Raw genomic sequence first — 12,841 nt, forward strand, 5'->3', positions numbered from 1 at the left:
TTAAGTAACAAAATTCATTTATTTTATAAATATTTTCCATCTTAATTACAAAAACATACAACAACGAAAGAATGTTTAAACAATATGGAAAATTTATCAGAGCTCATAAATTCTTACCATTTATATAGAAACAAAAAAGTTCATGATTATCTATGGAACACCATCAAATATGTTGTTTTCTATCAGCTTTTTACATGTCAATACCCATAGAAAAGTCAACCTTGTTGTTGCTTTGGTGCAGATTTTACAGCGAGACCAAAATTAACATGAAATAAACAGTTACATGTATTTTAATATAAATATTCTCCGATAACAATAGCAGGACGTCACAAAATGAAATACATACATTAAACAAATTGCACTGCATAGAAAAAAATATTGCATAAAATAATTTGTATAACTTTATTTGTCCAATAAAATTCAAGTAGATTATTCTAAAAACATGTATCACTGTAACCTGGAAGAGATTAACACAAGTTATACATTTGTCATTTTGGTTGTAAGAATTTGTATACCTAAAATCAAAATGTTGTAAAATAAGTCTTTTTAGGGACGACATCAAAAGATCGATGTAGGATAAAAAACTTAAATGAAATAGTTTGGGGGTGGGGGGGTTAAAATTCTGCAAGTTTTGTATATTTAAAATCGATTTTTACATATATCCCTATTGGTAAATCAATTTTTCCCAAATTAAGTTAAGAGGGGGGGTGGGGTCAGTGAAAAAACTATGTGAATTAAGTTTTTTATCCTACATTGAACTTTTGATGTCGTCCCTTACAGAAAAGCGTGAGATTTGAAACCAACATAGATTTAAGTTGAAATGAATGTTTAAAGAATAACAAGAGAGCACAGGCTGAAATATCTCGTAACTTTGGCAATTTCAGTTAAGTTGATGTATTTGTAGATCTTATAATGATGATCACTTTTGTTTTATTAAGTTTTTATTTAATAGTATTTGTATCTATTATAGTTTAAAAGATATAGACAAAAACAACCCAACAAAATAAATAAATATTAATGGGCAGTAACTCCTATACTGAGTCATCTGAAGATTTCACCAATGACAGCCTATTCAAAGTCTTTTCCTGTTGATCATTTTTGCTTTTAAAAGTTCCTGTCTATCTATTATAAATTTCAAGGTTGAAAGCAAAAATGCAAAATTGGGGAAAATCGTCATTAAGGAAATAGCTTAAATAAGGATTTCTATGACAATTTAAGCCATGTCGACTTGTTTGTAAATCTTCCTGATTATTCTTGTTAAATACAGATTTAGCCCTGTCCATTTAATTCAAACACTGGTGTTGGAGGTTCTTATTTTTTTTTTCTCCCTTATCCCTGAAACTAACATTTATTTGAGATCAAATCTAAAGAAGGGAATATTTTTACGATATAATGTTACTCTCCAAAAATAAGTAAAAATAAATCCCTGCAAACTATTTCCTCCTAAACAGTTTTAAAGTGTTATCTCACACAACTTGAGTCTTCAATGAATTTTAACATAAAATTTTGGAAAAGATAAAATTACCCTCATGGTCCTTCAGGCCAGATGAGCTTATGACTAAAAATGTTAATAATCATTTTTTCAAAGACCTTTTTATCAAAAACAAACATAGATTGTACAAAAGAGAACAATGGATATAAATAAATGCATATTAAACAATCTATGGCAGTGACTTTGTATTAAAATGCTATTGATCAAATTGCATGAGAAACGTTATACAATGTATTGTTAAATATATTAAACCATGACTATTTTACAATGAACTGAAATGATAATATATAATGAAAATAAATTATAATGAATTGAATTAAAATGAAATGGCTGATTTAATAAAATTTTTCTTTTTCATAAATCACAGTAAAATAAAACAAGACTTAGTGTAGATATACAAAAAAATACAGATCACATTATTTATTTATTATCTCAGAAATTCATCAGAATATTAATGTTTACAATGTGCCAAAACAGATAACAGCCAAATAAAAAATATATCTAAATATAGTTTCATTCACTTTTGAATCAGAACATTTCTGGTTGAAATGGTAAAATGTAATTTAACCATAGGAACAATTCTATCACTGTTGAAATGTCTTCCTGTATATCACTTTTACTGTAAAATGAATTTCTGTGATCCATACTAATAAGTTAGTCAAATATCCAGTTATCTCCCTTCATGAACATCTATGAATTATCTCCCTTCATATAGTTGCTCAGTTATGATGGTGATAATGCCTCTCATATATAACTTTGAAGATACAAACATTACTATTGCTTTTGACACATGAAACTCACTTGTTGATATTAAATGGAGAATGAATTAAATGCAGATATCACATGACACGCTTCAGATCCAATGAAATGTTAAATGTGTTGTTATGCTATACAAATTCTGGGGAAGCACCACTGTCATCATCATCCATGAATTTAATAGATGCTAATAGTTTTCTACTATCACTGTCTGAAAAACTAGAGTTTTGACTTGATTGTAAAGGTTTTTCTTCTTCTTTATGGATTTCTTCTTCTCTTTGCTGCAAAAAAAAAGGTGAGTACTATAAAATGCTGAAACTTTGATTGCCATGCAACCATTGTGCGGCATTCCAATATAATGTTTTGTGTTCAAATAAAATGCACTTTTGTTGACACCCATGTGGGTATTATATCAATATTACAATAATGCTTAAGCTTGATTACAGCTTGTATGCCTAATTTTTAGTACAAAGCATACCACGTTTCATACAAAATGTGCTTCTGTCAACACTAAAACACCCTGATAAAATTCAAAAGAGAAGCATTCAATTCTTAATTGAAAGCAAATATAAGACAACTCAATATTTAAAATTCAAATTTAGAAAATATAGCAGTGTGAAAGTTTTATGAGGCTTCATGTTAAGTAATACATGTATTAAGGCTTAAGGCTTTGGAAACAGATACGTACTGAGTCATGAAGTTTTACAACCGGATTGAGCTGAGTACTGGCAAATGTAAAAATTTCATTGTTTCGCTCAATCTTTCAAAAGATGCATATTAAAACAGCTTTCCCTATTTTGTTGATTACCACCATTACAGATTGCAGTATTTCTAATTAGAAAGCTCCCAATCCAATGTTAGTCATTTTATCATCTTCAATATGATCAATTGCATTTAACATAATTACAAGCTGGGGACACAACAATTAACACCCACTTATTTATAACAAGTTGTTTTCATCAAAGAAAGCATAAGAAGATTGTCATGTGTTTTACAAATTTTAAAGAACAGATTATTGTTACTGATAAACTAAAACAAAGTGATTACACCTTAATATGCACAGCAAGTCCAGATCGACAATTCTATTAGACACACTTTCAGTGACATATACATGTACAAAGACAATGTGTGAAATTTATCAACAAAGTAATATACTTACAATTTACTTATTCTATCAAATATATTTTTGTTTTACAACTTATAACAAAATTTAAGGTGTGAGATATAGAATAGTGACATTTTAAGTTTTGATACTGACTTTTTCAGCAAGAATATTAAGCGAGCCCACTAGGACAAGATGATAAAGTCAGTATCAAACAATGGAATGTCATTATTCTTTTTATCAACAATTTGCCTTAACTTTATGTTTTTTTGGTGGGGTAAACCAAAATGAAATAAATGAAGTAAAATGTAAGCTACTTTTACCCATACAAAATGTTTAGATAGTTGTTCCATTGTATGAATGATGTCACATGCATTTTATTGATACATTGACAGGATGGAATTGAGCATATGACATTGCAGCACTGATATATGACGTCATTGCAAATATTTTCAAGCATCAAGTCCTGTACAAGATCTTAAAAATATTAGGTGGTAAGATCAAAGGGAAAATGTACAAATTGCCAATAAAAGTGCATATTAGACATTACAAACAAGAATTTATAAATTGTAACATCTTGTTGTCTATGCATCTTTATACATCTTACTATTGGTTTCCTCATTTGAATTGTTTCACATTTTGTCATCTTCAGGATTTTTATGGCTAACTAAACAGTATTGGTTTTGCTCATTGTTGAAAACCTATAGTTGTTTTAAAATCCTTTATTCTCTGGTACATAGTTGTCTAATTGTCAATCTTATAGTTATCATGTTTGGCTGTTTGTTACATATTGAGTTACAATAACATAGGTCTGAATTTTTCTAGGTTCTAACATAGATTTACTTACATTATAAGGTAAGGATGTTAATGGTATTGATTCAACATAATTATCCCTGTTTCTGCTAGTTAAAGCAGGCTGTAATAAAACAACTTGTCAGTTAAATAGTCAGAAAAAATCTTTCCCAACTCTTGATAGGAAAATATAGAGTTGGAATTATTTATAGAAGTAATATCCATTATGTTCAATGTATTTTCAAAGGGGCCATTAAAAATTGCTTTACCCATTATTATAAGTTTGTTTATTCTTCAAGGGTTAAAATATAGGACTACACTGGTACCTTACTCCAAATTCTAGCTCTAACTTAGAAAATAGTTTTTTTTTAATTTTCTTTCATATGTATTTCATTTTTTTTACATATTTTTTTTGGTCAAAATTTGCCAAGTTCTAAATACTGGTACTTGTTCATTTGGATAGCATGTATCTATAGGCAATCTTTTATTGACATAAGAATTTTTTTTTTCATATTTAAAACAAATATCAATGTCATCACCAGAAAAGTTAGGATGAAGTTTTGAAATTAAGATTCATTGTTCTTTTCTGATAATATATAAAATTTGTATAGTTAAATACAGTCTGTCATATTTGATTATCTTGTTGGCAATCATACCACATCTTCATTTTTTATATTACATAATTGAGTAGAATCATACATAAGCCAAGTTGAATTATCAGTATACAAAGACCAAGATCAGTGGTTTTACTCTTAAATTGTACATGTACATGAAGAACAAACCTTGTAATTGCCATTATTGAGATCACCATTATTATATTGTATCCTTTGTTCTTCTTTGTTTTGTTTTTCTCTATCTTTTCTTCTTTTGTATCTGAAAACAGAATGAATTGTTATAAAAGATTCTACATAATCTACATGCAATCCTTAAAATATGCAATAGATACCAGTTTAACACTATTCAACAGAAAAAGGAGTACAGGTCACAGTAATTTAAATTAAGCTTTAAAATTTTAACCATGTCTTATTTGAGCTAAAAAGCAATCAATTCATTTTACAATATCAAGCAATTACTTTTCTTTCAATTTGCCATGCACAGTGTTAAAGGTCCAATTGCTCCAATTGTATATTATTCCAGCTATGTATGTGCCTGTCCCAAGTCAGGAGCCTGTATTTCAGTGGTTGTCGTTTGTTTATGTGTTACCTTTTTGTTTTTCGTTCCCCTTTTTTTGTACATAAATAAGGCTGTTAGTTTTCTCGTTTCAATTGTTTTACATTGTCGTTTCAGGGCCTTTTATAGCTGAATATGCGATATGGGCATTGTTGAAGGCCATACGGTGACCTATAGTTGTTAATATGTGTGTCATTTTGGTCTCTTGAGGAGAGTTGTCTCATTTGCAATCATACCACATCTTCTTTTTTTATATTAGCTGTTTCAAAGCATGTAAAAGATTTTTATTTCCTTCTCAGAAACATTGACTCCTTTGAACCAAGTTGGTTAAAGAAAGATTCATGTTGTTGAATATATTTCCATCATAATTTTTTTTAGAAAACAAATGCCATTTTAATACCCTCAATCAATCAAAATAGAGATTTTCATGTTAAAAATTTCACAATTATCATATGACTCTGTATTCATCACTTATACAATGTATTTTTGTTATTCTTAATGTTCCTTACATTTTTTACCCAGTTTTATTTTTTACAATTATCAAAAGCTAATTAAATAAAGAGCTGCTGAACCAACTCCTCTTATGTTTTGTGCTGGTATAGTTCCCTATAGTGGATACCAGATAGTATGCAGGGTTGTCAGATAAAATAAATATTTTTTAAAAGTTGTTGTCAATTTAGTGGTATGTTAATTTTTTTCCTGAATGCACATTCTCAGCACTTACCTTCTGTGCCAGATGAGTATAAATATTAATACTGTTAAAAATAAGATGAGAGCTGTTAATCCTGCAGCTAAGCCTGCTTTTGTTACCTTCTCTTCATTTTCTCCTACAAAATTAAATGCAATATTGTAAATAATTTTCAAAACAAATTTTATTGAATAGTTTGTGGAGTTGACATCCCTTACCAAAAAGTGCTAACATGTTGCACATAAGTTGCACATAAGATGCTTACGTTAGAAACTAACACGATTGCACACGAGTTTTTTAACATGCAAATTAGGTAAGCATTTTGTGAGCAAAAAAATTGCACATATGAAACTAACCTAATTTGCATGTTAAAAACCTCACGTGCAACTGCTCATATGAGCTTTTGTTTCACATGTGCATTTTATTAGATTGCTCATATGAGCAGTTGCTCACATGTTGCACACGTGAATATTATAGTTGACCAAAACAAAATGGCTGCTTTAAAAAAGGAATATTTTCCAAATTTAAATGAAAATCTTAAATAATTCAGTTGAAAATAAAATAACTGATACATCATGTTAAAAGAGTTATTCTTTAATTATTGTCAGTTAATTATGATTTTCATATGATTTTTTTTTTTATTTATTTAAACAATAATCATGATCATGACTAAAAACATAACATTACATTATAAAACTAATAGAGGGACTTGCAAGTTTAGTACACAATGAATGTCTTTGATTAATAAGTACTGTATTTCAAAAAGTTTAAAAAGGAAAAATCTTTATACATGTAGTACTTATTTTGAAGCAACCTGTATATATATTCCCATAAAGGACTTAAAATTGTAATATATTTCAAAATCTGACACAAAAATGAAAATAATGAAATAGAAATGATAACTTACAAATAATTAACCACAGCCACACTGGTTTTATCAGATTTCAACAATGCCTTTCTTCAAATAGCACAATATAGGACTTAACATTTTCCATATCCATCTCCCTTACCAAAAAGTGCTAACATGTTGCACATAAGATGCTTACGTTAGAAACTAACATGATTGCACACGAGTTTTTTAACATGCAAATTAGGTAAGCATTTTGTGAGCAAAAAAATTGCACATATGAAACTAACCTAATTTGCATGTTAAAAACCTCACGTGCAACTGCTCATATGAGCTTTTGTTTCACATGTGCATTTTATTAGATTGCTCATATGAGCAGTTGCTCACATGTTGCACACGTGAATATTATAGTTGACCAAAACAAAATGGCTGCTTTAAAAAAGGAATATTTTCCAAATTTAAATGAAAATCTTAAATAATTCAGTTGAAAATAAAATAACTGATACATCATGTTAAAAGAGTTATTCTTTAATTATTGTCAGTTAATTATGATTTTCATATGATTTTTTTTTTTATTTATTTAAACAATAATCATGATCATGACTAAAAACATAACATTACATTATAAAACTAATAGAGGGACTTGCAAGTTTAGTACACAATGAATGTCTTTGATTAATAAGTACTGTATTTCAAAAAGTTTAAAAAGGAAAAATCTTTATACATGTAGTACTTATTTTGAAGCAACCTGTATATATATTCCCATAAAGGACTTAAAATTGTAATATATCTCAAAATCTGACACAAAAATGAAAATAATGAAATAGAAATGATAACTTACAAATAATTAACCACAGCAACACTGGTTTTATCAGATTTCAACAATGCCTTTCTTCAAATAGCACAATATAGGACTTAACATTTTCCATATCCATCTACCTCCATTTATTGCATGCTTTTCATGAATTTGAATTTACAGGAAGTACATGACTGGGCATGTCATTTTTAAAAAGCTCATATGAGCAATGATGTAGGTTAGTTTTGAATGGTTAGAAGAATGGAAAAACTTTTCAAAGTACAAAACTAACATAAAACTAACATGGATGATAAAAGCTCACCTGAGGTTTGAATTGCACATGGGAGCATTATGTTAGATTTTTGTGGGCACATATGAACTACCAAACTGCACATATGAGCAACCTGATTTGCATACAATTCTTACTTGCATCTCACGTGTTTCACATGTGAAACTTATGTGCTTTTGTTAGCAATTTCTGTACGGGTAGGTAAATGTGTAGGAGGATTTATAAGACTTTAAAAACAAACTATATATTTATGCTATAGATAGGATTGGGTTACACAATTAAAGAAAGAATTATTTCCATTTTGTCCCCATGTTGGAGGTCTGTGTCCAAAGTCAACTTGTTATACTGACTTGAGAAAAAGTTGTTTTCTAGTTTCATTTAGCCTTGCTTGATTCATCACTAAGATCTAGCAAGGATCTCTTATCAGAATTGGTTGTACAGCTTGTTTCTGATTGAATTTGGCTAAGTCAAATAAGAAATCAACTATGTATTCCTTCATAATGGTGACTAAGGGAAATAACTCAAACTACATCTATATCTATATCTATAAAGTGCCTAGAAAATCAACCTAACGATGTTAGAGTAGATTTGATTCGTAACTTCCTCCCCGGCGCCGGGGCTGGAACCTGTACTTTTTATTTCTAATTTCTACGACAACACCGCCTAGCATTGCGCAGAGACCTTATCCCCTATATTATATATCAGTCACAATCTATCTGTGTATTGGATTTAAAGAAGGTTATGCAGTAAATAAAAATTTGTTTTAGTTTCTTCTCTTATTTTGTATACACTCCATTCATTAAATTTAAGGAGTTCAGTATGTGTTCTAAAGATATGTGATGAAAATTATCTTCCTTCATGGTACGTATCTGATTTGATATACCGGTATGTTTTGAAGTACATCATATTTCTGATTCAGTTTAAAACAAACTAACAAAACATCCCCTAAAAATTCATCTGATCATAACTGTACATGATGTATGGGAAGAAAAACACATTTTACAATTAGTTACATGTTTCTGTTTGCTATTACTTTTTTTCTTTTTTGATAAAAAATGTTCAATTAATTGAGTGTGTCAGAGCCAACCAAATTAAAGTACATCATTACATGTGTGGTCCCCACCCAGATTTTTTACTTTAATTGATTCATCAATTTTTATAGTTTTTCAGATAATTTGGTCAAGACAATATCTGACACATAATGATGTATTTAGTAACTGATGTTTACTATACAAAATCAATAATCAAGTATGACTGTTAATTTTAAGGTCATTAATTTTCTAAAGTTGGATTCTTAGTTATAATTAAATCATTAAATAAATTGACCCAAATCATCAAAATAAACATAATTTTGGGGGGACGATTATCAATTGAAAAATATACTGTTAAATTGTGTTTTCATTCTTCCAATGACCACTCAATCATATCATTTTTGAAAACAGTTGAGGTAGGTCCCTTTTTCTTTTAGAAAATCCTGAATCAACCTACTGTTTATTTACATGAATGTAATGTGAAGTAAGTTTGTCTCATTTCTAGTTTTTCAAATCATATAAAGTTAACATATGTATTAAAGTGGCCATAGAAAAAAATGATGATTATGATATCCTTCTTCAACAACTTATATAGTTTATACTTACTACCAAATATAATGGTAGGGTCTATCATCTGACAACGGTCACCAACATATTTCTTTGGACACCTGAAAATCATACAACAAACAGAATAAGAGACCAAACATCTTTAGAAAATAAATAGTTTTTTTTATGTACCAGTAGTAAAATGTTCACTGACAGTTTGTACAAGTTCTGCTGATGGTAGTAACTTACATAGGGAAACATGCTTCCCATTCAGGATAAAAGATGTCTGACCCGTTAGATGAAGTGCAGCAATGTATCCCCTTTAGATGAAGTGCAGCAATCATGGCTCTTCTCTACTTTGTTATTCCTTTTCCTCATATCTCATGTTATGCTTTTGAAATATACTATCTTTTTTTTTATTATATCTAAATTTATATTTTGTTTGTCCTGTTTCTTTTCAAGTAATGGTTGAACTCTAAGGGTTAATTATGGGTATCAATTGACTGAACCTTCAATCTCCTGTTCTCAAAAAAATTGCTTTCCCCATAGTGAAAGTCTCATTTTTGCGTCTGTCCAAAGTCAGGAGCCTCTGGCCTTTGTTAATCTTGTATTATTTTTAACTTTAATTTCTTGTGTATAATTTAGAGTTTAGTATGGCGTTCATTATCACTGAAGTAGTATATATATTTATTTAGGGACCAGCTGTAGGAAGCCTCCGGGTGCGGGAATTTCTCGCTGCATTGAAGACCTATTGGTGACCATCTGCTGTTGTCTGTTATATGGTCTGGTTGTTGTCACCTTGACACATTGCCCATTTCCATTCTCATTTTTATTATGAAAATACTTACGCACACTGTATGGTCCTGTACTCTACATATGTGGCAAAGCATGATCCACCGTTTAGACATGCTGTCTGAAATGTTTCGTTCTCTGTACATGATAATCTGTGATTCTCTGGTATTGTAGAGTTTTCACTAGGTCCAGGTGTAGTTACTGGTGGTGATGGTTGAGAAGGAGTTCTACCACAGCCCTCTGAAAATAAGTCAAAAATACTATTATAACATTCCACTTGAATCGATCAACCATAAATTAAAACATTTGTGTAATACATCATATTGCTACCAAAAATTTATTAAGAATGTATTGTTAAATGTTATATGGGGTATTATTTATAAGGACTTCATTTGAATAGGGCAATGGTCAAATCCTTCATATACTATGTCCATTAAAAATTGACTACTGTGGATTTCTTTTATTTTCATGGATACCAATTTTCTTGTTTTTTGGTGGTAATATTATTTGTAATTTAATTTTGTGGTTTTACCAGCTAGCATATAATCCTTTAGAAAATGTGTACTTTGTAGAACATTTAAAATATGAAAATTAGTATCAATTGTCAAATGAATTTCACAGTATATCATGTTTTGTTATAAGCAAGGAAACTTATATTTTCTTTATAAATGGTGTCATCATGTGCAGCCAGAAATAGGGCCATAAATTTCATTACCCCCTTTTAAAATCAACATAATTTATGGTAACACTACATTTATGTCTTAATAAATATATTCTATATACATTTACTGACACATTTAAATTTAAAAAATAAAAATCATTATAGAAAACCTTGAATTCTAAGTTTTTCTTTAAAAAGCAATTTTACCATAAATGACCTTTTTATAACAAGAATAAAAGAAGTAATAATGGTATAAAAGTTTAAAAAAGATCAGAGAATTTTTCTTTTTGTACAAAAAAAGTTGTCAGTGAACCCCTGGAAAATTAACTAGTTATTCAAGTAAGTTGTATACCTTGTTCAGGACAATTTTGGAGAATTAAGCCAAATAAACCTGTCGTGTAATATTTTAAACATCAGAGAAATTCTCAAAATAAAAGAAACATTGTTATTTTTAAATTCCAAATTATTTTATCATGATTGTAAAAAAGACTATGAACAATTGTTACTTCTGGAACAACGAAAAAGTCACAATAACATGAGAGCTTAACTAAACCTATAAATCATTGAATTAATTTAATTTTCACAAAAATAGTCTAAACAATATTTTATCATTAAATATATGACCAATATATATATATATACATATGTAAATCTACCAAAGTCTATATCACATAAAATGTCTTACCTATAAAGGGGTTACAGTTAATACCAATACCTCTTCCAGCACAAAATAAAACTTCCTCAAAAAATATTAATATCCAAAAGCTTATATAATCATAAAAATTCTTCATTTTTATTAATTTCAAAAATATTTTCCAGATTCCAAACTACCATAGTATATATAGCAAAGTATTGCCTACATCTAACTGACTTAATTCTCTATAGTCATGATCATAAATGGGCCATGGAAAAAAATCATTTGCATGAATGAGCAAATATTCTCATGAATCAGCAATCAATATATTGAAACTGATCAAAACATCAAAATCATTTTCACGTCAATTTGGCTGAATGAAATCGAATTAACACCTAATGTTAAGTATTTACTCTTACAAAAGAGCTTAGGTAATCAATTGTAAAAATCTTGTAAATAACTTTTAGAGTATATTTACTAATAAAACAAATAACAGTGGAAGGTTTTAAAAATTTTATACATTTTTGTGGTTTCAAAAAAAATGTAGATTGTTGTGGAATTTCTAAACACATTGATAAAAAGGCCCATAATGATCCCATTGAGTATCTATGATCTAGTTTGTGACAGGAAGAAAAATATGTCGAGTTTATGTGGTTTTCACATACTTTGGTATAATATAACAATATTTAAATTTTGCTAAAAAACATTCTTGATGACACTTATGGTTGGCATCAGGCAGTTTTGAATCATGCAATAATCAAATTTCCTTATGTCTTGAAATGATAATTTTATAATTAATATAAAAAGGAAGATTTGGTATTATTGCCAATGAGACCAAATGACACAGAAATTAAAAACTATAGGTCACTGTACTGCCTTAAACAATGAGCAAAGCCCATACCCCATAGTCAGCTACTGTAGATTCATTTTTTTCCGTAGGTATCAATTTTCGTGGATTGAAGAAAATTTGAATGTTCGTGGCTATTTAATATAGTGGTTTCAGCAAAATCTGCATTCACACCTTTAGAAAATTTGAAATTCGTTGAAATATTTCCCTGTTCCCTTGTACCCACGAAAATTGGTATCCAACAAATATTAATGAATCCACTGTACAAAAGACCCGAAATGACAATGTAAAACAAGTCAATCGAGAAATCTAACTAAGCCTTTTAAAAAAAAAATCCCCCCTTATTTTACTTTTCTTTTTTTTTATATTAATTTTGTATTTACATTGTGATATAGATC

General features: G+C 29.1%; 1 protein-coding gene across 13 annotated transcripts in view; it reads right to left on the reverse strand.

Moving 5' to 3' along the window:
- LOC139488781 (uncharacterized) overlaps window positions 1–12,841 on the reverse strand; it is a 67,337-nt gene continuing 54,496 nt past the window's right edge. For 9 of the 13 annotated variants that reach the window (XM_071274688.1, XM_071274686.1, XM_071274685.1 and 6 more), the window contains 6 exons: window positions 10,358–10,541; window positions 9,570–9,631; window positions 6,037–6,139; window positions 4,925–5,015; window positions 4,198–4,266; window positions 1–2,529 (listed from right to left, as the gene is read on the reverse strand). In XM_071274688.1, coding sequence (XP_071130789.1) covers window positions 2,380–2,529; window positions 4,198–4,266; window positions 4,925–5,015; window positions 6,037–6,139; window positions 9,570–9,631; window positions 10,358–10,541 — 659 coding nt within the window. In that variant the 3' untranslated portion in view covers window positions 1–2,379. The remainder of the gene's footprint in view (window positions 2,530–4,197; window positions 4,267–4,924; window positions 5,016–6,036; window positions 6,140–9,569; window positions 9,632–10,357; window positions 10,542–12,841) is intronic. The other 4 variants (XR_011656077.1, XR_011656076.1, XR_011656078.1 and 1 more) reach the window with 1 other exon arrangement.

The sequence above is a fragment of the Mytilus edulis genome, chromosome 9 (genome assembly GCF_963676685.1).
Source record: "Mytilus edulis chromosome 9, xbMytEdul2.2, whole genome shotgun sequence".
NCBI classification, from domain to species: Eukaryota; Metazoa; Mollusca; class Bivalvia; order Mytilida; family Mytilidae; genus Mytilus; species Mytilus edulis.